The 25843-nt window shown below is 38.5% G+C and overlaps 2 protein-coding genes across 3 annotated transcripts; both read right to left on the bottom strand.

Annotated features, from left to right (window-relative positions):
* Positions 1-6703: 6703 nt before the first annotated feature.
* LOC133527717 (hydroxymethylglutaryl-CoA synthase 1) lies at positions 6704-8934 on the bottom strand. The gene has a single exon (XM_061864863.1). It carries the CDS (start codon positions 8536-8538, stop codon positions 7168-7170), a length of 1371 nt encoding a protein of 456 aa, XP_061720847.1. The 5' UTR covers positions 8539-8934; the 3' UTR covers positions 6704-7167.
* Positions 8935-9864: 930 nt separating this feature from the next.
* Positions 9865-25830, bottom strand: LOC133527718 (alpha-N-acetylgalactosaminidase-like). 2 transcript variants are annotated; one of them, XM_061864865.1, is made up of 10 exons: positions 25798-25830; positions 17278-17423; positions 16241-16415; positions 15535-15709; positions 14794-14888; positions 14072-14233; positions 13102-13305; positions 12443-12589; positions 11842-11914; positions 9865-10004 (listed from the first exon to the last, which is right to left on the bottom strand). In XM_061864865.1, exons 2-10 carry the CDS (start codon positions 17421-17423, stop codon positions 9868-9870), a joined length of 1314 nt encoding a protein of 437 aa, XP_061720849.1. In that variant the 5' UTR covers positions 25798-25830; the 3' UTR covers positions 9865-9867. The 2 variants fall into 2 exon arrangements, with proteins under 2 accessions (XP_061720849.1, XP_061720848.1); XM_061864864.1 differs by lacking the exon at positions 25798-25830 and adding an exon at positions 23310-25782.
* Between the last annotated feature and the right edge of the window lie 13 nt (positions 25831-25843).

Raw genomic sequence — 25843 nt, 5'->3', positions numbered from 1 at the left:
TAATTAGCTTATAAATATTACACTTATGGGAATGTGGGGTTAAATATATGTTACTTATAAGTAGGTAATCTAATAAGCAATACTTGATATGAATATTTCTCTCTCTTCTCCTAGACTGCAAACAGGTAGAAGTATACAGGAGCAAATACTCCGTGCACACTAAGAGAGACAGTTAGCAACCTGAAAACATTGCTAGGCTTCGTGGAGGAGCTGAGGTGGTCAGGTAGCGCTACCTCGTTTCACGCAAAATAGGCACAATGGTTGTCGATTTGGATTTCAACTTCACACCCTGCAACCTAAATGGTTGCGACAGTGTTGCAATTGACCAGTAAGCATTACAAATTGAACCGTAAACGATTACAACTTACGGTTCAATTTGCACTGCCAACACTGGGTTTGGGACTGTGCGGTTTTAGAGGATAATAATAATAATAATAAAACCGCAGGGCAGCTTGTGGCGAGCTGTTGGGGAGTAACGACCCCACGGACCCGAGTACTCCCGACAGTCGGTCAGGGTCTCCGTCTCCGACGTGTCTTCGTCGGTCGGAGTGGACCCCAAGGGGACCCGCAGGACTCTCAGCTCTGGCTTGCCTTCATTGGCCGTCCAGAGAGGAGACGTTAGAGCTAAATGCTCCAGGGGTGGAAGTGAAAACTTGCATAAGACGCGAGTTGGCACAGTGGCTGTTATCAGCCACTGGGTAGAAAGCGGCGTACACCTCTCGACACCCCTGAGCCGCTCACACCGGTGTTGCTCCTGGTCGTCTTCACGACGGCATTTTCAGGGGCCCATCTAGTGGGCGGCGAGTCACCGCCTGCCTCGATAACTAGTGAAAACATTGTTATGGCAGGTGTCCGGACGTCTTTGCAATAACCCAGTCTCATTGTCCTCCCAAACTTCAATCCATAGACCGTTATACTGTTCACTTTACTACAATAGTCCCAATGCCTGTTGCGACCGGTTCATTGGTGTCTATTGTTGCGCCCGTGAACGGGTTCCAGCAGGCGTTCTACATGACATTAAAGCTCTCCAAGAGGCCTCTACGTGTTGGATCTATATCCCCATGCAAGCCTATCAAAAGACCGGGATTTATAGGCCCGTGAAATCCAAGGAGATATAATAATAATAAGCCCGCAGGGCAGCTTGTGGCGAGCTGATGGGGAGTAACGACCCCACGGACCCGAGTGTTCCCGAGAGTCGGTCAGGGTCTCCGTCTCCGGCGTGTCTTCGTCGGTCGGAGTGGACCCCAAGGGGACCGGCAGGACTCTCAGCTCTGGCTTGCCTTCATTGGCCGTCCAGAGAGGAATTGTTAGAGCTATGCTCCGGGGGTGGAAGTGAAAGATGCATAAGACGCGAGTTGGCACAGTGGCTGTTATCAGCCACTGGGTAGAAAGCGGCGCACACCTCTCGACACCCCTGAGCCGCTCACACCGGTGTTGCTCCTGGTTGTCTTTACGACGGCAGTTTCAGGGGCCCATCTAGTCAGCGGCAAGTCACCGCCTGCCTCGATAACGTGTTTAAGCATTGTTATGGCAGGTGTCCGGATCTCTTTACAATAGCCCAATCTTTTGACCAGCCAAAGTTCAACACCATAACCGGCCCTCTTCTCCACTTTATTTACAATAGCCCCAACACCAGCTGGGACCGATTTACGGGTATCTATTTGTGCCCGGGAATGGGTTCTAGCTGGTGTATTACATAACATCAAATTTGTCTAAAAGGGCCTCTGCGCTGTTGGCTTCGGCCCCACGCATGCCTCCCAAAGGTCCGGGTCCCCATGGTCCCGAGTTATGGAAAGACATACAAATAATAATAATAATAAAATACTTTATTGTGCACTACAAAGAAAAATACATGTTACAAACAAAAAAAAGGACATAAGTTAGTAGGTAACAACAGGCGGACTTATCGCTAAAAAGCGATCTCTTCCAGACAACCTTCAGATAGCGATTCAGTGGCTAGAAATAAAGTTATTGGGCAGTTATTGGGTTGGGTTGGGAGGATGTTTTCCCGCGAAAGCTCAGGCTGTGGAATGAGCTCCCTGCGCAAATTTTCTCAAGGTACTATAGTATGGGTTAAACAAAAAGGAATATACAGCATTTTAAAGGTTCGGCAACGCGCGTGGCACACACACACACACACGCACGCACGTACGAACGCACGCACGCACGCACACACACACACACACACACACACACACACACACACACACAGAGAGACACACACACACACACACAACGTTGGTAACTTAGCTAGCTAGTAGTAGACCGCGGGCCAGGAACAATTTCCATGACCAATCGCCTCCCGGCTAAAAAGTCGTGTAGTGGTTAACGGCTAGGTATGATGAACCCTCGTGGACGTCAGCTACCGCTCCGTTGGTGGGTTGAGGAATGGCAGGCACCGAAACACGTAAAACAAAAAAAAATGTCATCGCCTCCGCTTTGATACTTTGTCAAATGATGCTGTTGTTAACTAAAAAAATCGTCAGCCAGTTATATCGCGGTGGTAAAAACATCAGCTGGTCGCATGAACATGTAAAAAATAAGCGCTATACATTTTATGATAGCAATAACAAATCATGAAACTGCATGTAGCATTTCATCAGGCGTAAACGCCTGAAAAGCCATCAACGGATTACGCAATTTACACATTACGCATACTTTGCTGCACAAAAGTGGTAAGGCGCATATTTTTTACATGTTCATTTTACAGCTGACGGTCATTCCAACGCGATAGAACCGGCTGACGGTTTTTTTAGTTTAAAATAGCATCTAAACTATCATCGCCTACGCCAATTCTTGCGATTAGTTGCCAAGCGGACCTCAGGCCCCCATGAGCCGTGGCAATAAGCCGGACAAACGCTAGGAAGAAGAAAGCAACGCGTGTGGTACTGTGATACACCCCTCGAGTAGCAAGCGTCTGAAGTGGCTACGGTGACCGCTTACCATCAGGCAGGCGACAGGCCGTATGCTACCAATGTGCTATAAAAACCACCTGCCTATCTAAGTATATTATAATATTACCTACCTATGTACTACCTACTCGCATACTTTGAAGATGACGATTAGATAGTCAACGAAAACGATAGTGAAGGAAATAAAGCTTTCCTTTCTTTAACCGATCGAAAGCTATCTGCAAGTTTCTTAGCCTTTGGTTTAGAATATTAAAATATCCCACAGGGTATAATATAACGCCCTCCTAACCTGAAAAGATAGTCACTGGCCAACGTCCGTAGATCTTGAGGCAACTCGGAACCGAACGTATGCGGCTTCGGATGTCTTTGTATGTCTCACCCCACAGAGGAAAACTTCAACAGCAATAAAATCAGGTAAATAAGCAGCGGCACTCGTGTGTCTCAAGACTCTCAAGACTAAGAGAAGAAGTAAGGACTGCATTAGAGGCAGCCCACATATTATTAACTTCTAACGTAAATCATAAGTATCAAGTCACATTAAATAAATGAAATATACCTAGGTTGTGTTATACAATTTCCAGAGAAAAATTCGCCAGTATAAACAAAAGACGAGCGAAAAGGGTATTTATTTTTATCACCGGCCAGTGCGCACGGTGGCTGCTCCATGCATGTTTGCCATGTTACAGGGTCAGGACAATTTCTGCAAAAAAGTAATGACCACGTTTTCTAACTGTCTACTACGAGGCACTTCAAAGTTTATATATTCCATCTCTTATTCCATAAATATACGAGTATACAACGGTTAGTATGTCTTTATGTAGATAATAGATAGAAGGCAATTAACACCCGGCAATATGACATTTGACCCAAAGTTGTTCTGACCGTGAGACTCATGTAAACTACAGATAATCGTAGATCAATACTTCTATTGTCTCGTACACGCATTGACGTAAGATGTCTGGAAGGTCTGGTAAATAGAACTGATATGAGATATGACTAGCAAGTAATATAGGTAGTTTGCGTCATATATGTATTTACTTGAAATTAACAATAATTCCTATCTTATTAACATAAGCAAAATAAAGAGTATCATTACAATGTGCCAAGTGGATCGGTATGATATCGGTTACAAGTGCGAAGTCTATTATTATCCTCAAGTGCTTTAGGTAATAAGTTTGTTAGGTATATTAGAAGAGACTAGAAAAGCGTTCTTGACGTTTCTTTTTATTGAAAAATAAGTCGAGACAAATGTGTAACAATTATAAAATAAATAAATAAATCATATACGATTATGTACATAATTTTCTTTCATAAGTAATAGATACGAATGTATTAAAAGCGTTTAAAAAAAAAGACGCGTCAAGATTGGTAAACCTTTTTCTAATGCTAAAAAAAGGAAGCATAGAAATGAAACGAGACGAATTCTTTACACATCTAAGGGTAGCAGTTCAAAAGATACACAATATGAAAATCTGTTGAAGCCAGAACGATAGGGGATGGATCAAGGCACTTTTTAGGGTTCCGTAGCCAAATGGCAAAAAACGGAACCCTTATAGATTCGTCATGTCCGTCTGTCTGTACGATTTTTACACAATTAAGTATCTGAAAATGTAAAAAAAAATCTTACATTATTTACCTACCTAAAGAAGTACACTATAGACACATCACATGTTATACGCATGTTTTCTTTTTACTTATAACAAGAGATTTATTTCTCGAGTTCTCGAGGCATTGAGTTTTTTTTTCCCGCCCCGACGAAGGACAAATTTCTCGAGATTTCTCGAGCAGAAACCCTAGTCGTGTCTTGTGTATTGTAGAGTTACAATAAAATAAATCTACAATATAATAATTATTATTGTTTTTTTTGAAAAATGGGGTTCGGGCACAGAATAAATAATAGTACTATTGTACAGAAATGACACTTCCTAAAAAACCGAAGTTCGACAGCGATTTATGCTGTCTCTTACTAATGTAAGGACGAATCTGTTGCCAAATAGAACTTTATTTATTAATGTATCTGCTATCAATAAACAATAAATATGGTACTTTTTATTCTCCATATTTTTACTGTTTTACTTTAGCATCCCCGTCTTATACACTGTTCCCCTAAGTGTAATAACTATTTCTTGCTTGTCATATGGAGGTTGCCATAATTATTCGGAACGGATACGGGATATTTATATACGTATTCTACAGCGGCATTGATATATGGGACAAAAACGGAACGGGTAAAAATACGGGACGCTATACTTAAATACGCGGTGACAGTCCCGTATATACGGGACGTATGACAACCCTAAATATTGACGACCCAATGGATCTGGTTGATGTATAATAACGATGACCATTAAAAAAAATAGAATTCATTTCTAAAACTTCCCGCTATTTCCGAGTGATATCTCTTGACCGTGTCGTTCGATTTTAGTCTACTTCACGGCATTTGACGCAGTTTTTAGGCACAAAAAAGTAGCTAAATATAAAAGAATGATACAAGAATTTTAGAAACTATCTTAAAAATGAAAAGAAAAAGCCGGCCAAGTTCGAGTCGGACCCGCGCACGAAGGGTTCCGTGCCATTTTTTTATAAAAAACCGGCCAAGTGCGAGTCGGACTCGCGCACGAAGGGTTCTGTACCATTATCTATAAAAACGTCAAAAAAATACGTTTGTTGTATGGGAGGCCCCTTAAATATTTATTTTATTCTGGTTTTAGTATTTGTTATTATAGCGGCAACAGAAATACATAATTTGTAGAAATTTCAACTGGCTAATTATCACGGTTCATGAGGTACAGCCTGGTGACAGACAGACGGACGGACAGCGATGTCTCAGTAATAGGGTCCCGTTTGACCCTTTGGGTACGGAACCCTAACAACAAACCGTCAGAATACAGCTCGAGCACGCTATTTCAAAATGGCGGTTTATTTTACATCTTTAAAAATTCACTACAAGTTTGCGTCACATGTCACTTCCGAATCGTCAGTCTTTCGAATGGGAGCACAAACATCCTCTTTGAATATCTGACGCGCTCTAGTATTTTTTTTCCTAATTTTCTACCCTTTCGTATGAACAGTCGGCAGATTAACATACCCTTGTTATCAGAGACATCTTACGTGACTGATACTACCAATATCTGATGTGCTCAAGTGATTATTTTTATTTACATTTTAACATTGACAAATAAATAAGGACGGGCCTTACGGGCACTAAGCGTCAGTGTCGGGCTAGTTCAGTGGCGTCACTCTCATTCGCGTTGTGGCGTTACATTGCACGATTGGCTCGAACTCGTATGCGTGTGTGTGACACCGCTGTACTGGCTCCATTCTTATTCTCGTCCTTAGATAAAGTCTGTCAAGCCTTTTCAGTCAGTAAAAAATCGGCAAATTAAAAAAAATGTAGCCATGAAGGGTTATCATCCCATAGAAAATTTGAATTTCGCGCCTTTTTCTACTGACAAAGTTGTTGGACCGGCTATATTATGTCAATGCATTTTAATAAATCTGCAGACGAGCTACGACGCTCGAGTAACTAAAGATTTAACATCTTCCTCCCCCAATAAACCCTAATCGATACTTAAATTCAGGTTTATTTTAAGATTGTTTTTACTCTAACATTAATTCATTACCTAAATGGTAATCCAAAGTTACAATATAAACTTCTTGCATAAATATCATATTGATCTTTGAGAAGCAAAACCGCTCAGCACCTTTGGTACTTTAACCCATTTTAACCCCTCAAACAATACGAACGGAGTTCCCATATACGTCACCTCGACGTTTAAAAATAAACACACTTAAGTTTCAAATTTCTATTTCAGTAATAAATAAATTAACAAACATAAATATTACAATCAAATGGAGACTAAGCAGTTTGACTGCAAAAAACCTGCACACTGATTTTAACAACAAATTTAATATTGTTAAACATAAACACTATAATTTCAAATTCAATAAAAACATCAGCTAATACTTACAAGATACTTAATATTGATTTTTAATAATTTGCATACAAATAAAGGATGTGACATTCATAGTACTAACTCAAACGGACTTTCAACAGGAAAATTAGCATAGGTATCCAAGTTGTTGATTCAACAAAATATCCATTTTGCAGTTTTGCAGAGCACCATAGTTACATGCAGTTACTTTAACAAAATGACAAATTCCAATATATTTAAGGTAGTTCAATACCCAAGTTGTAAAAATCCCACATCACCTAATCCCTCACCAAACACAAGAAAACACTACAATGAATACACTAAGCCTTCCTCTCATATGTGCGTCTTCTCTGTTCATCAGTATTAACTAGGTAATATGTACCAGGGAACAGTACATCTATGGGCCCACTCGGTTCATATGGTGCTGTATGGTAATTCTTTGTTCTGATTTCCATGAGTTCCGAAAACTTACTAGGCTCCACACTCACTCTCTTATCTAAGTAGGAAACTGTGTCATGTAGGGAAGTGATAAGCTTCTCCAACTTGGACCCAGCACTCATATCATTACAGATGTTGATAGAAAACATTGTAGATGCTAGACCAGAACCATAAGAGAATAAGGCAAATTTCTTCCCAATTAACTCTTCAGGTGATTTACTAATGAGGTAGGATACCAGGCCTCCATACAACGATGGAGTGTACATGTTGCCAACATTGCGAGCTATATACAGAGATGGCTTTGTTTTCTCATCAAACAACTGCTGACTGTATGTCATGAAAGCCTTTTCAACATCACGGTCAAAATAAGTCTCTTCCAATTTTCTGTTACTGAACTCTGATAACCCCGGAAACTGCTTCTCCCTGTCTTCTTCAGGGGTATTTAAAAAGTCATTAAAACAGACCCTAGCTAAGGATTTCTGAACTAACTTACAGTATGGTGAATGGAACAGCATGCCGTCTAAACTCAGCAATCCTTTAAAATCGGGGTCAGTCCTCCTCATCTTCTTACAGAATAAATTATAGCAGTTATCTAAAGCACTGAGGTAGCACCTGACAGATAGCTTGCCATCAACAAAAGGGAACTCTGAGGCAAGATCTGGCTTGTAAAAGTCATATGTATGAGTCATATAAGAAGCTCTTATACCACGGTCAAACACTAAAGGTGCATTTGGGCCCACCAGCATGGCCACTGCTCCAGCACCACCGGTTGGTCTCGCAGGTCCTTTGCCATACACTGCAATGTCACCGGCCACAACTATAGCCTTTCTGCCGTCCCATGAGGATGATTCCACCCAGTTAATTGCATTGAAGAGAGCTGCAGTACCACCGTAACATGCATTTGTTGTATCAATTCCTTCTATATCTGTGGCTCCCGCTTTGGCAAATAATGTCATGAGGAATGTTTTCACACTTTTACTTTTGTCTATAATGGTCTCCGTACCCACCTCCAACCGTCCAATGTCATGAAGGTTCAGATTGTTCCGTTCTATGAGCCGGTGAACAGCTGTGATGCACAAGGACTGTATGTCTTCTCGGTCTGAGCAGAAGCCCATTTTGCTCTGTCCGAGTCCGATCGTGTATTTGCCGGTAGAAACGCCGTCGAATTTTTCCAATTCCACTTGATCGACGTATTGTGACGGGAAGTATAATTCCATAGCGAGTATGCCGACGTTTTCCACTTTCGCGCCCATTATGGCAGTGTTTCGTCGATGCGAATATCGTCAAGCGAATTGCAAGTCGGAATGAGCGACGCGTGACGCGGTTAACGGTTGGTGGTGCGAGGGAGACTGGGCGCCTCGCGAACGCGGCTGGAGCGCGACGTCAGCAGCTCACGCGAGCCGGAGCCGGCTGGGGCGCGCCATTGACCTACTACGAGGACGGGACACTGGTCGACACTAACCGGTTAACTTTCTTCCACGTTATGCGAATAAACAATAACAGTATTTACGCCGGTGCACGATGCGAACGTAACGTTGAATGAATTGCATAAATGGGATGATGTAAAAACGTGCAACTTATTTTAATTTAACAGTAATTTGGTTATGATCCTAAATTTTATCACGGAGACGTGTAGTGCACAAAAACTTTTATTCTATTTGACAGTGACATGTAGGTTAGGTAAGGATCAAATTGCTCTAATTTACTGTCATAACTTTTTATCTTTATGTGTCAAGGGAATCACAACCGTAACACTTAATGATAAGATGTAAAACTGAGCTTCGACTCACAAGTGTTTTATGTGTCAATTGGTAATTTCGATCAACTTAACTCAAAAATTAGGTCAATGACCTCAATTTTGTAGAAGTCAATGACCCTTTTAGGCATAAGAAAAAAGTTAATAGACATGAATTACTTAGATAAAGTAATTGACAAATCAATTAACCACGACCTTTAAACCTTTTCTTTTCCACTAAACTTTTCCATAGTTATTACTTGTGAGTTCCTGTAATTGGCTTTCTGTATTACCTTGTTGTCCTATTGTAAGTTTAAACCTGTTGGTTCTCCTTAACTTAAATAAATAAATAAAAGGCAGTTAGTGTTGTTTTTAGGGTTCTTAAGTGAGCAAGAGGTTTTTTTTCATCGCCGTAGTCAGGTTAACTCTTTAGTTTACCTACATGGATTTTTAGTATGGCCGCTTTGTAACCGCTAGAAAAATCGACATCTAACTGGACAGTAAACAAACAGTGGCTAGGCCAATAAAGTGATGTGTATTGAAGAATTCCTTCGACTTTCACTCCGTTACCTTAACGGTGACATCGTTAGAGCAAGGACAGTAGGTATTATTGGCATACTTTACGCAGACCATAGAGTGCCATACTAATATAACTGATAGAACTAGAGTGAACCAAGCTAACTCTGCATGTCATTAGCACAAATGTTAAATTTATATGAAAATAAATTACGTTTATATTGACACTAATTTCTACCTCTAGTACCTGTGAATGGAATAAAGAATAAACGGTTACATATGTAGGATCTAAATGGTCTAGTCTTGGTGTCAAAGAAAAAAAACACAGTTATTATACAACAACAACAGTCTTATCTTTATCTAAGTCATTATCAACATTAATATTAATATTTTTCAGCGTATCTTCTTCAGGGTCCTTGGAATCTTCCTCCGACTGCCCATCAGGAATAAATTTGTAGAACTTGACCCCTAAAAGATTAAAACAGTAATAGTTCATCGCTGACGCTTCAGCATCGATAACTAGTAGGTGTAATCGATCAATCTTACCGCAATATACCTCTAACGAAAATAGCATAATATATATATTTGTTGCAAGGTGTATAAATTCTTATTACAATATAGATCGTGTCATTCACGAAGACGCGTGCCTTGACTCGTAATGACATTATATTAAAGGTTAGATTTGACAAATCGGCGCGTCATCGTGGATGACACGAATTACACCAATGTGCCGTGACCGATTTATCTTCAACTTCTTCAACTTCAACATTTATTCAGCAAATAGGCCACAAGGGCACTTTTACACGTCAACATGGAATTTACATACAAGCAAAAACAAGCACATCAACAATTTTGTATAAAATACAATTACAAAAAATAACTCAAATAATAATAATAATAATATACTGTTCATTTTTACCACAATAGTCCCAATGCCTGCTGCGACCGGTTCATGGGTGTCTATTGTTGCGCCTGTGAACGGGTTCCAGCAGGCGTTCTACATGACATTAAAGCTCTCCAAGGGGCCTCTACGTGTTGGATCTATATCGCCACGCAAGCCTATCAAAAGACCGGGATTTATAGGCCCGTGAAATCCGAGGAGATACAATAATAATAAAAAAAAGATAAAAAAATCTAAAATTATTTAGAAGTGTAAATATCTCTAAATGTCAGAACTAAACATAGACTTTTATCAAATTATCCTTAGAGATGTATAGAGTCTCTAAGAGTCAAAATTCCGTATAATTAAAACATTCATTAGGATAAAAGAAACATACGAGAACCGACTGAGGTGTCTCACTGTAATTATACTCAAAAATAAACAGACCAGTCTCCACAAACAGCACCCGTTCACGAGCATGACGCGTATCTCAGCCATCTCAGCCATCAGAGAACTTTGGTGTCGCCAGGGGAGCATATCAAATCGTACATAAAATGTATGGTATGTCCCTCCTCACCTACGCTAGAGGCCTCGGACGCCATTGTCAGAGTGCCATGCCTCTCGTTCCTACCCCCCTGTACTCCCTATATGTAGTCAAGCGTAATCTCTGGTAAACTGTTTTAACTTTACCAGAACAAACCAACAAGTACATATTATTTTTCACCCGACCAACTGATAAATACCGTCTTCATTGTTCAAAAACGAATGAGAAAGTTGCATTTTATCCATATGTTGAGAAAAGTAATCAGATGCAAATTGTGTCCTTATGTTAGCTGGTGGAATTGACTTTTAAACGATGATTTTGAATGAGACATTTTTATTCCGTTCATTTGTGTGATTATTTTCGTACCTATTTCATAGTTAGTATTTTCCTCCCGTTGGTGTGGTGAAAATTTTTGTGTTTCACACAGAGACAAATTTTGACCCTCGTGCCTTGAAACCCTCTCAACGCCCAAGATTCCACTTCTCGAACCATTCGCTACAGTCGAATGAAGCACGAGGTCCGGGGTTCGAATCCCGTTCAGGGTATTTATTAGTGTTTTTCACAAATATTTATTCCCGAGTTATGTTTTCCATGTATCTTAGCAAATATATATGTATTAAGCAATTTAAGTATGTTTTTTTCACCTATTAGCCATAATGCAAGCTTTGCTTAGTTTGGGGCTAGGTTGAACTGTGTAAGATTGTCCTGAAAAAAAAACCTTGCAAGACTTCTTACGGGTACTTTATAGGATTAGCTATGATAAGGTCGATTTATTTAAGACTACCTCTGCTCGTGACTTCGTCTGAGTAGAATAAGTATAATACATAGTAAATTACTTATCCATTTTTATCCCCTTACACCAGTAACACAAAATGGCTTACCTGTAGGATTTATTCGCGTTGTAAATTTCTCATCGGCGCCTAACGTTCGGTCTTCTTCTTCGTTATAAAGATCCTAAGGATAAAAGTGATCGGTACTTAGACAAACGGTCAAGAGGTAATTGTTGACTATACTTATTTCTTAGTACACAAATTATATAAGCACTTATTGGATGCAATCAGTCCTGTATTGCCATTTTAGGGAATATGAGTAATAACCAACTACGCAGATCACAAGTAGTAATGAGCCTCGACAGTAATCCACAGAGGTCCATAAAAGGATCAGATTATGTATTTTCCTATCCTCCTGAGACCCTGACCCACAATCTATTCAGAACTATTATAGAGTAACTAAGAGTTCAAAATTCAATATCAAAACCATTACTCCTGAGTCTCAGGAGGCTATACTATCATATCAGCCAGCAAAGGTTATTGCCCATCAGTGGTGACTTGTCAAAAATATCCTCAGAGAGGTCAGAACTAATTTGGCTTTCCTTGTCTTCACGAGTTGTAGGAAAAGTGCTCAAGCCTCTTAAAATTAATTAGGCAAGCCGGTGAAGATAGATTTCTAGGGGCACCATACCAATCATACGTAACATAGTACCTGCACTCTATAGTTCTGCGCTGGTATCTTCATATCAACATGGCTAAAGGACACCGCGTAAGGCACCCCGTCGACGCGGGTGCTCACAAATGCCAGGGCGTATGAGTTGTCGGAGAGCTGACGAGTCCAGATCTGTCGGTGGTGTTTCTGAAAACATTATAATCTTTAGTGCCTTGATGCTTTAAAAAGCGACGAATGTGTGATTGAAAACCCGTAACATAAAAAAACAAAAACTCTAGGTGCGTTATCACAATGTCCGATTCAATATCGGATGTCGGTATGATGCTTGGAGGAAATCAGTTGCTGAGAGTGCCCTATTGCATCAAGTCTTTCATTTCAATAATGAATAAATAAATATAATAAGGAGCTTTTAAAATATTTACTTCTTTGTAGTCGTATCCAGTAAAAACGCTATTAGAGCGTGAAACATCAATGTCAAATTTCGAAGCGCGAAAATATCGTTAACTGCCTCTTTATCGCTCGAATATGCAAGAGTGATAGACAGGCAGATAACGAAACTTCGATTTTCATGTTTCGCGGTAGGCCCTCAGTATGTGTTAGATGAGTTTTACGTAGATTTTTTCGTAATATCTCATATTGTCTCCTTTTGTCGCACGCGGTGCTTATATTACCACTTTTAATAGCATGTATGTTATTACCGAGTCGTTATACACTCTGAGCCCCTGTTTCCCCAGCGGATCTTGGTTGACGGCGATGATGTCTCTATTCAACAGGATTTCTTTAAACTCCGGCCGCATACGAGACAAGTCCGCGCTAATGAGGAGCGGCGCCGCCAACACCGCCCACACCGCCATCTGCACCCGCGCCTGGTCCAGGGATAGCCCATAGTTGCCCACTAGTAACTGGAAAAAATACGGAATGAGGTTAAATACGCAAAGGTCAACGCTTACTGCGGTCCCGAAACCCGGCCCCGCTCAAACGGTATCACCGGGCTAGTGGTAGTCGCGAGGTTCGATAACAGTCGGTAGTAAAAGTAGGCAAACACCAAAACGACGGCGAAATGACCACCCCACAGGGATGGACTGCGACACGACACAGATGTAACGTCGCAAGACGGGCACAGCCGTTCATACCCTCCACTCCCTCCAGAATGGAGAATATTGAATGCCTGCCTGTCTGTTAGAACCATCATATATAATTAATATATAGGTTCTAACAGACAGGTGCCCTTGATGAATGAAAAAACAGTGCGTCTATGTAAGAGGATGTAGGTAGGTACTACCACTGCAAGAGGAAGCCAGGTTATAATTATGATGGCGCACGGTTATTATATTATGTTAAAAAATACAGGATTTCGATCCTGCAGATGCATCCATTTGATATTTTAATTTTAAAATTGATCACGGCTTTCTATTAGTAAAATTTACATTTGAAATAATTACAGCTAGGTAAATGAAGTTTTCTCATTAAAGATACAACGGCCTCATTTAATTAAGGCCAGATGTGGCAAGAGAAACACTTGTAGGAAATGTATTAAAAACATAAAAAAATTAACTTTAATACACCTACGTCGAAGGACTTTCCTCATACGGTTTCTCTTGCCCCGATATAAACTATGTCTTTCTTATCCCATCTGACCTTACATTAATTATGTCAGCATAAGCGTACCATATCGGGGTCATTCCAGTGTCCTGGGCCAGCGAACGGCGCCAGGCGCTCCTGATTGTCTCCGAACCAGTTCATGATGCCTAGGAGACTCTGCCAGGAGTCTTCAATGTCGTCCCAGTTGCGCCATAGATTACAGTTCTCTGCGATCACGGTGTAGTTTGGCTATTGGACGACAAAAGTGATCAATGTGATATTATATGTCATTGAACAGTTAATAAGACGACCGGTCTGGCCTAGTGGGTAGTGACCCTGCCTACGAAGCCGATGGTCCCGGGTTCAAATCCTGGTAAGGGCATTTATTCGTGTGATGAGCATGGATATTTGTTCCTGAGTCATGGGTGTTTTCTATGTATTTAAGTATTTATAAATATTTATATTATATATATATATCGTTGTCTAAGTACCCTCATCACAAGCCTTATTGAGCTTACGGTGGGACTTAGTTAATTTGTGTAATAATGTCCTATAATATTTATTTATTCATTTATAAGTAATTTAACTAACTTGGCGAATCAATGAACATCGCAGAGTCTGCTGCCATTATTTCTTATTCCGAGTCATAGTCACGCTAGTTCAATATTCAAGATAGTTAAGCCTTTGAAAACTGCATCCAGCACTCTAGCTCTATACAGGACGACCACATCAGCCATTTTTCACAACGTATTAGGATCATTAAGCGAAATACAAACTTAGCCGCATGGAACCCTCTTGACTGTACTCACCAAAATACTATCCGGCTCGAGATAAGCAGGCCAACTACAGGAATATAGAACCGGACGACCTGTCTTGTTCAGCATCCTTCCGAAATCCGGATATCCTGCAAACAAGGCATAAGAAGAGCTTAACAATAAATTTAATTTGCATCGACGGTCCAGCGCATCGCATCATAAAATATTTCAACACATTGCCTTCCCAGACTTCCTAGGTGGAGTAGGTGCTTCTAAGCTTCGTTCGTTTAGATGTTTTTGATTACTGTAATATCTTTTTCATCTAATATTTCAAATAGCTTCAGCAGTATGTCTTTCCTACTGGTTCCGCTGTGAATAACTTATTACACACATTATCAACATTTATAAACATGGCCATATATGTATGTCATTCTCGACTCAAACATTGTACGAATAAATCCTGTAATCAAATCCATACCTTTTTTTATCTCTTCCGGTCTAGAATAACAGCCGTCCAGTTTGATCTAGTCGACGTCTCAGCCGACGAGGGTGTCCACGTCCGTTTATTAGTTTCCCATGACTCCAGGACAACGCGCGTACGTCTTCATTCATACCGTAATCCTTAGATCCGGGGGGCCTACCGCGAAAACCGAAATTCGCAAATTGCGGGGATCTTTCTCTTTTACTCTTAGTAAGACGTAATTCGAGTGACAGAGAAAAATGCCCGCAATTGACGAATTTCGATTTTCCCGGTAGCTGCCCTGAACTTTGCCTTTGCTGTAGATCAAGAGATACCTGTTTTCATCTCCTCCGGTTTGGAATAACATCCGTCTAGTTTGATGTAGTCGACACCCCAGCTGACGAGGGTGTCCACATCCGTTTGTTCGTGTCCCATGACTCCAGGGTAGCCTGCGCACGTCTTTGTACCATAGTCCTGGTAGATACCGAACTTTAGACCTTTGCTGTGAACCTGAGGAAAGTTACGTTTATATATATTTTTATTTTATTACGAATATGAGGTCAAGTGATGTTTAAACGGCATTAGGATTATTTGTCCACCTTCATTCGGTTTCGTCTCGTTTGGGAGGTAGTCTTTTAAATATGGTTGAACTTTATTCGTTTTAGGTCATCTATGTACCTAACTAATATCGAAGAAATACCGACTTACCAGATTTAAGAGTCCACGGGACATTTTGCCTTCTCGAATTGGCCAAATTATATTCGGGTTCTTTCAATCAATAGACTGACACCATGTAGGTAATGTATGTAATAAGAAGACCACGCAACCCAATATACAATAAAGGTCTGTCGGGTAATCATTAGTTGAGTCACTCCCCTCTTTTAAAATATGTATTCGCCTTTAAGTAACTTCTATAGTTCCGCATGATGGATGTATAGTAACAATTTTGGAAGAGAATCAAACAAAAATACTTCCTGACCCACCTAATAACGTTATTTCTTTCTTTCTAATAAGAATAACGAATGAGATTGATTTACGTACATATTTCCCAAGCATCTTCATGCCATTCGGGAACCGCTCGCGGTCTGGAACGAGTTTCCCGTTGGTGCTCCGGTTTTTCTCCATCCAGCAATCGTCGATGCCTATGTAGTCGTACCCCGCCTCTAGGTACCCTTCGCTCACCATCGTGTCAGCTGTGCGCTTTATCAGTTTTTCACTGGAATCATTTTATTATATGTAAGGTTAAGGAATAGTCGGATCTTTGCTTTTAAGAAGAACACTACATATATGAAAAAAAAAACAGTTTGAAGCATAAAACATTCCTCGTCCTTGCATTGTTTATTGTAAAACAAATGCCTGGGTCATTGACACCCGTAGATAACAGTAGCAACACTCGTCAGGGTACGTGGTGCAGTCGGTGACGCACCGGTATACCGCTGCCAGTTGAGCCAACCCATAGGTGGGGTCAGCGCCAGCCACTTGTCCAGCGTCTGGGCCAAGGATACCCCGCATTAGAGTAGCAACATCAGCGAACCTTATACACTCGTCAGGGTACGTGGTGCAGTCGGTTAGGCTTAGGCACCGGTATCGCTGTAAAACGCCTGGGTCGTTTTTACCCTCAGGATAAGAATAAGAAATATTTATTAGCACAAAAAGTTACAAAATTTAGATTAATATTTAATTGTACATAGAAAATTGCGCTAAAAGGTATTCACTTAGCTTGATGTCCCGAAGTTAGTCTTACGACACACTACGGGACGCTGGTTTTCAGTGAAGCCTGGTAAAACTAAAACTAATTATAAAACTAGAACTAAATCTAGAACTAGAACTAAAAAAAAACTCGTTATACACTCGTCAGGATACGTTTTGCAGTCGGTGAGGCACCGATACCGTTGCCAGGTGAGCCAGCCCGTTTTCCAGCGCCTGGGTCAAGGATACCCCGCATTAGAGGAGCAACATCAGCGAATCTTATACACTCGTCAGTGTACGTAGTGCAGTTGGTGAGGCACCGGTACCCCTGTAAAACGCCTGGGCCGTTGATACCCCTCATGAGACGAATAATAGCAACATCTGCGAACCTTATACACTCATCAGGGTACGTTGTGCAGTCGGTGAGGCACCGGTATCGTTGCCAAGTGAGCCAGCCCATGGGCGGGGTCAGCGCCAGCCCGTTGTCCAGTGCTTGGGTCAAGGATACCCCGCAGATAAATAAGAGGAGCAACATCTGCAAAATTTCATTTGTTTAACAACCATTCCTTGAAAATATAATAAGGAACCATACTTACTGTTGTTAATAACATCGATTTGTAATTTAGATGTTTATGGCATTTAGCGTTTTATTAAGAACCGAAAATAAGACAGAATGTAAGTGGTTGTAGCATGGTTGTAGGTACCCAATCGAGTTGAGACACTAAGACTGCAGAGCAATCGAAGTTTTTTTTTCGAATAGTTGTAAAAAGTGTTTCTTTGCCTTGATTATTAACAACCCTTGAAGATATTCAAATTGCCCTTCGTATTACACTTAAACCATTACATAGGTAAGTATTTAGAAGCCTTATATGTAATTACGCATTATCTGATGTAGTATGCAATGTTTTTATAGCATTCTTATATATTAATATGCATACCTTTTAAAACGCATGTATTGATACCCGACATGTGCAGGGGTGTGCAAAAATAATTGACTGATTTAGTTGACTGTACTTTACATGAACCTACCTTGATTTAAATGAATAGAATAAGGTAGTGAAAGGTAGGCTGGTATATAAAATACAGGATACCTATAGAAACTTGGTAGACATAGTACAAGTACTAATATATTTAAAAAGGACATTTCATTTTTGCGTCCACGCCATCTGATTTGATCAGGCAATTTAATCAGATTGGCCGAAAATTGTCCCGTCTGGACTGGCCTTTAAAACATATCCCAACAAAATATCTTGTGCGCTCTCACAAAGTACCTAATACAAAGTAATATATATGTCAATGAACTTCTTCTAAATTGAAACAAAGTTCGCCTAAGGCTCTATTACAAGAAAAGCCCTTCTAAGATTTGATAATGCGCTCATTCGTTAGAAAACCGGTTCAAAGTTCGGACGTCCACGGTCCACGGGCGGAGGCACGAGACCGGTAAGTTTAGGTTACTCATTATTTTTGGTTGCTTGTTCAATTATCGGGTTAGGTTAACTTTTAATGTTTACTCGAGGCTCTATGCTTTTACGGATGGGTAGTCGTTGTCACCTGTGAGTTAAATAAACGATAAACGAATATTTCAGATCTAGGTAGAGTCAGATGCAGAGAGAGGTGACACCCCCCCCCCCCCTCCCACAGACTAATTGTATACAGGGGGCTCTCGCTGCAGCTGACTGTACGTAGGAATGTACCCTACATTCTCACTGTACTTTTATCTTCATCGATCATCCATTAGGATTGCTCAGTCTAAAAATCACAGATCATATCTGTAACATCAAGGTATTTTTACTTTCCCTCTTACTAGTTAATATATGATACTGTGTCTCTAAGTTTTAATTTGATCAATAAGATGGCGCCACTTTTTGATATTTAACAAATAGAACACATATCATTGAAAGAAAAGGATCAAAGTTAAATGGCATTCTAAAAGTTTTAATTATGTGTCGAAAGGTGGAAGTAAATTTACGTCGCTACAAAGTTTTCTTTGACAATACACCTCTATTTTAAATTCTCTTTGGTGGCCGGCCAAGGAATACCACACAACATAGACAATCATCTGACAAAATCATAAATCATACACATGGGATCTAAGTTGCCTATAAGGCATGTACTCTGTCTGCTCTTTGACCTTAAAAATAACCTTATCCTTTCCCATCGTAAGGACCCATCAAATATAGTATTTTTATGTGCTACGAGTACCTATAGGTCAAAATATAGTTGAATATTATATTATATAACGTGTTTTTTTTTCGTTAATTTCAAGGGTGCATTAATTAAGTAAATTAATTAGAGCTTATACGTAACTTTCTCAATTAAAGACACCGGTATTCTAATTAACTCAATTTCGGAGATAATTCATAATTTATTTTTATCTGATATGGCCTTTACGAACGTGTACACTTACCTTAGGGCCTGTTTGCATATTGATTAGTGTTTAGTACTATAGTTACATTTGCTACAAAACGTAATTACTACCTCGGACAATCGGTGTTAGAAATGACGTTGATATGTCCGTTTTCAATTGTTTGGTTGAGTTAAATGTAATGCCCGTGTTACAACAACTCTATATGCAACATTTAATTGCTCTTTATAAAAAATAAAACATTGTTTTATTACCTGTTATTTATAGTTTCCTTAAACGCACTTATCCATACCCCGAAGTTAATGAAATTCAATAAAAACACGGTGCATGGTGTATAGTATGGTTGGCAACTCTAATACTGTCCCGCGTCTCGCCACCCCTTGTATTGTTTTAAGTTTAGCCTTTTTTTAATTTTTATCTAATTTGTATGTTGTAACTTGTACTAGATGCCTAGATCAGACTGGGTTCACACTCACTCCCACGCCTAAAGAATAATAAACACGTCGAAGGAAATTAGGAAACCTAATTGGCTTTACTGGCGGTAAATGCCAGTGGACAAGCCGGTCTTTCCAAATCCAACATTATGTACCTAAAACCGAATTCCTAAAATTAGAACGTGCGAAATTTCCGAGCACAAAAGTTATGGTAATATCCGAGCAACAGACACTATTACTATACGTTTTGTTTAGCATTAGAAAGAAGGTAAGGAATCTTGGCGTATATTTTATTAAAAAACCACTTTTGAAAAATAAGTCAAATATGTAACAATTATAATATCTTATACCTTTAAACGAGCAATTCTTGTATATATATATATGTATATATATTTCCGGGATCTCGGAAACGGCTCTAACGATTTCGCTGAAATTTGGTATATGGGGGTTTTTGGGGGTATACAATCGATCTAGATTAGTCTTATGTTTGGGAAAACGCGTGTTTTCAAGTTTTCATGCGTTTTTCTTTCGACGCAGAATATGGTCGCTAATTTCGTGTTGCCGGCCACTGTCCGTCTGGTCCAGCGGGTTAAGACGCAGACTGCTAAACGAGTGTTACGGGTTCGAATCTCGCCCGGTGAACTAACTTTTGTTTTTTTTTTATATGTTCAAGTTTATAGGTATATAATGTTTTAATTTTTATTGTTTTAGACAAGTTTAATTTAGTAAAAAAATGTAGTTAAGATTATCACCTATACACCACCATATTACAATAAATAGTTATAACCGAGCAAAGCTCGGTCGCCCAGGTACTGATAAACTAATTTTCAAAAAGCATTAAGATTGTTTACCTTTTTTCTAATGCTAAAAAACGAACTATATCTACCTACCCAGAATAGTAAAATTGGATCATGTAGAAATTTGTGCCGTCTTTATTTTTAAACGCCGCACTTTCACTTTTGGACCTGCAGTTACGGCTCTGCAAGACGCCCAAAAATTATAAATTCTGAAATTAACTTTTTGGCTCTTTGAGATTTCTATTTGCTATAACTAAGATTTGTACGGCGGTTCTTCTCTTCAAACGTTTGACAATTCTGGTCCTAGCCTGCCGAGATATACTACAACCCGCTATCTTTACCAAATTATCGGTCTCCGATGTTGGAGTTGGAGGGATTCCCGAGCTGCGTTTTTCGATAGGTACTTTTTTTCCATCGGTTCGCGACACTCATACGAGTAGTTAAATTAAGTAATTTGCTCAGTTAATTCTGTTTTTAAGCTAGTTAATACATTGAAAATATTAGAAATTCTTAAGAATAATTATTTAAATATTCTAAATCACGAAGTAAAACAATAAAATTATATGCAATAAGGGTTAATCTACTTACAGTCACAAGTGTTTTATGCCCACGATAATTAGTAATATGTCAAACGTGCTGTGTTCAATAGTTTTATTAATACCTAGGTATAACATTATACTATCCTAATTACACGCGGAACTCTATAAGGTAAATTTCATGTAAAAACATCTATTCATTAAGATTGCATGTGCGGGCATTTGACGAATTTCGATTTTCCCGTTAGCCGCTCAGGTACCCGCGTCCATACAAAAAGAGAAAATGTTTTTCCACTTCTAAATATTTTCCATTCTCCATGATTTTTAGTATATTATAGACACAATAAAAAACTAGGTTAATGGCTTTTTTTTTTCAAGATTTGAAATACAAAAAAAAACGTTTTCAAAGCGAAACTTATAAACCTACAATATATTATGTTGAAGCGATCGACATCAAAATCATCAAGTGATTTGTCAAGATTTAGTTAGTAGAAACCATTTTCTGCCAAAATGGAAATTTCATAGAAAAAGTACCGTTATTTCGTTAGGATCGCAAAGCTATTCTTCCCTCCTGAGAGGAAAGGGGACGGCCGCTTCCCCATATAAACGTAGTCCCCATTTTCCTCTCTGGGTATGAACATTAAAGAAAATATTTTTACATAATTTGATCTATTTTAACTATAGCTATACCTCTACACTTGACTTGTTTAGATATTTTGATTATTATAAAAATTAGGAGCGAAAACAGATTTTATACAAATGTTTAAATGCTCCTAACTCTTATAATAATTAAAAATTCTAAAAAATCAAACGTAGGGGTATTAGCTGTGATTGATTTACATCAAATTGTGTCAAAAAGATTAAATCATGTTGATATGTTTTCTTTTATCAAGCGGATGTTACGTAAGCATTTGCTAAAACAAGAGCTCGAATAATATCCATCATTATTATATTTATAGTATGTATTCTATAAATATGTGGTACTTTATAGTTATTATTTATTTTAGTAGTTTATAGGTATGGTTTGCTTTTTTTTATTCATTAATTTTTTTTTTCTCTGCACCAATTCTAGGTATCTCTGTTTGGCCCTATGGTTGACTGGTAGAGAATGACATTTGGCATTAAGTTCGCCATTTGTACATTGTTGTATATATCTTGTGCAATAAAGTTAAATAAATAAATATACAAAGAGGAAAATGAGGACTAACTTTGTATGAAAAGGCGATTTCGCACTGGTGTTCCACTTTCGTCTTAATAAAGTAGGTACCCAGAAACACAGAATAAGTAATAGTATTATCATCAATCAGTTACCGTGCATTATGGTACAGTCAAGTGCAAAAATATGTATAGAAAGAATCGTCTCATAAATATGGTACTACGCTCTTATTACACTGGAATAAGATTCTATGGGACATATTTTTGAGTAAGATGTGTACACCCATATTTTTACACTTGACTGTAGCTATGCCTATTGGTGTACAAGTGTTCTTGCGCTCTTTCATACTTAATTATTACACAATTAAATATATAAATCCAAATGACTTAAACGAGTGCACTGTTATTTTGTGAGGAAAATTAATCATTAATGACTTGAGGGAGCGCCTGCGGGGCCCGCTCAGCAAGTTAATTAATTAGTTGTTTTGTTGTGAAACTAAGGTGCCTACCAAATCTCTAATAACGCGGACTTCCAAAATCCGAAATACGCGCGATCTCTGAACTACGGGACTATAATCACAAAAGTGCCGTCTTTTAAAAGTTTTAAACGAGATTCAATCATGATACCTATTAGTAGACGACTTTAATGGAACCTTTTTACCAATTTTATAAATTGACTTCTCGATAAATAAAACGCATCTTAATTTTAAGATAGGTACTCACGGTAAGAAATCCTTTGAAAATTTACAAAAAAGAAATGTGTTTATGTTAACTATCTCGATAAATAAAACGCATCTTAATTTTGAGAAAGCATCTTAAGTTTGTTTGTTTTGTTATTTTTGGTCTGTCTAAAATTTATAAAGAATTGTGGAATTGATTTGTTGATATTTAATTTTTAATTGATGAATTTTACGGATGATTTATATTATAATCTTTTTTCAAATGATTTTTCTTAATTATAACATATTAAAGATTATTTTGTAATGATATAATATTATTAGTGTTAATATGTACATAAGTTCTTGCTTTGCCCTAACAGGGCCCATGTGAAACTATTTATAATATTGTGTAACATCTAGGTATATTACCATGGTCGCAATAAAGTATTATGATTATGAGATATTAGGTACTCACGGTATAAAATCCTTTGAAAATTTACAAAAAAAATGTGTTTATGTTATAACTATCGTATTGAAACAAATAATAAACAAGTCACAGAAACAGACTCGACTTTCCCAGCGTCCTCTGCGACTGCTTATGTTAGTCGCTTGTGTTTTGTTTTTATTTTAATAGCTAGTCGATAAGAATAGCGCTATCTATGAGGTCTGGGGGCCTATTCAAACGTTTGCGCTACGACTACGAAATGCTTTCTGTCTCTCTATCACTCAGTCATATTAGTGCGAAAGAGAGACAGATAGCGTTACGTAGTCGTAGCGCAAAGGATTGGCATCTTGGCTAGGCACTATGTTGTCATTATCGGTGGAATAGTGGAACACTAAATGATGGATAGTTTAAATACTTTAAATGTATATCAAGAGCTCGCAGTATAAATTAATCTACAGGTCGTTAATACTTTGTTTAGTTACTCCATTTTAGTATCATTTTAGTAAAAACCCGACTGCACACTAAAAAGAGGAAAACAAGCCCCACAAGAATATTGTTGTTGATGGCAAGTATCGCAGGCGGGGACCAACTTGATCGCCACCAACGAAAATACCTACCTAAGTAAGGTTCTGCTAAAAGGTGAACTTAAAAACCAATAATCAATATGACTATAAGTAAAACCCTCTGTTGGTCCCCGCCTGCGATACTTACCATCAACAACAATATTCTTATGGGGCTTGTTTTCCTCTTTTTAGTGTGCAGTTGGGATTTTTGTTTTTTTATAATAATATATTTTTTATTTATTACTTTTTAGTTATCCCTAAAAAATATCCTATGACACTCCCGTGATCAAGACGAATCTAACGATACCTCATACATCAAAATCCATCAAGCTGTTTAGGCTACAGGAGGCCACAAAGAAACAGACATACATACATACACTCGAAAAATGTATTAATTCCTTCTTAAAATTATGTGACTCTTTTGTCAACCATCCGTGCTCTGCGCATATTACGTAGATATTTTTATAAGTAGGTATGTAGTGTCAATTGCAGAGATATTTGACCCCCATTGCCTTGTATATATTATTTCACATTTCGGGCTTTTACCGATCGGCATCGGTAAAACCTAGGTCTTACCGGTATATCCTAGGTTTTACCGTACTTCGGGCTTTTACAGTAACATATAGACTGTTTGTATGCAGGGGGGGTTAACTATCTTTGACTTACAATTTTACGTTAAACAACCTTGACGTGTCCTTTTATAGGAAAAGACTTCGAAAAATAATTCACAGCGAATATACCAACAATGCTGTTTATGATCATTTACATTATTTTGGTTTCGTAAGTAAAGTGATACAGACTATTTAGGTATTAAAAGTATTTTTCAATAAAAATCCACGTCAAGATTGTTTACTTTTTTTTCTAATGCTAATAAAACGAAGTAAATTGAAAGCTGTAGCATAATCGGTCAGGCGATTCCTAAAAACAGCTGGATGCGACCGAAGATTTGTTTTAGCTACTTATATGAGAATAATTATTTGTACACAAAAAGAGCAAAAAATTATTTTGCAGTGACTATGTACCTACAGATGTTGAATCTTGACGAACACAGGAAATTCTAGCTAAAATCGCGATATCGTGGCGAGATACTCAAAAGGCACAATGTGTAAACGTAGTTATCGCATGACGTACAATTACCTAACTTAAACAGTTGAAATTTAAGAGCGAGAACATAATTATATTTGAAAGTTAAAAATTACATAATATTAAAAAGTTTTAATTACATTCATTCAAAAATGATGGAGGCCATGTAAATCATGAAGCTGCGCCACGTGAGAATGTAGTTTCCTAATTGCCACGCAAAATATATTAAAGCACATCGCTTTAGAAAAATCCCGAACACAAAAATAAAATACTTATCTACCCTACATTATAAACATAGTGGATCGTCACGGTCGACAGATACTTCACCTTAAAGTACATAATCTTAAAAGTGTGGGTATCTGATATCTCAGAATAACAAAACAAATATTAGGAGATCTCCTGAGAATCTTAACAATATTCAAAGGCTAAATATTAGGTATTAAGCTTCGATATTACTTAACTTCATATATCTGCCTACATATACATATACATCAAAGAAAATAAGCGCGTGTTATTATTATTATAAAGACGTGAGACGTGAGTATCTACATCACAACGGGTACGAAGGTACGATGTTTCTTGTATGTTCCGGGAATAATAATAGATTATACCTCCGACATAATAGCCCCAGCTACAGGCAATCATTACACACTTACACCGGCGTGCAATCGGACCCCTACACCCCTATCAATGCTTGCCGGAATGCGGCACCAGCACCACTAAACAATTTTGTTACACCAGAATCTCAGTTAACTACGTAAAAAAACTCAGCAGGAATTCATGCATGCATGTATTTAGGCCATACTTGAGCCTTCATATTCATTGTAGACTTAATAGTTTAAAAATGAACTAAAACTAAACATCTAACTTACCTTGTGTACTAATCGTTAAATCCCAGGTCGTTGAACTAACGATTGT

This window comes from Cydia pomonella, chromosome 18 (genome assembly GCF_033807575.1).
Source record: "Cydia pomonella isolate Wapato2018A chromosome 18, ilCydPomo1, whole genome shotgun sequence".
In the NCBI taxonomy this organism is placed as follows: Eukaryota; Metazoa; Arthropoda; class Insecta; order Lepidoptera; family Tortricidae; genus Cydia; species Cydia pomonella.
This window is presented reverse-complemented; position numbering and strand designations above follow the sequence as displayed.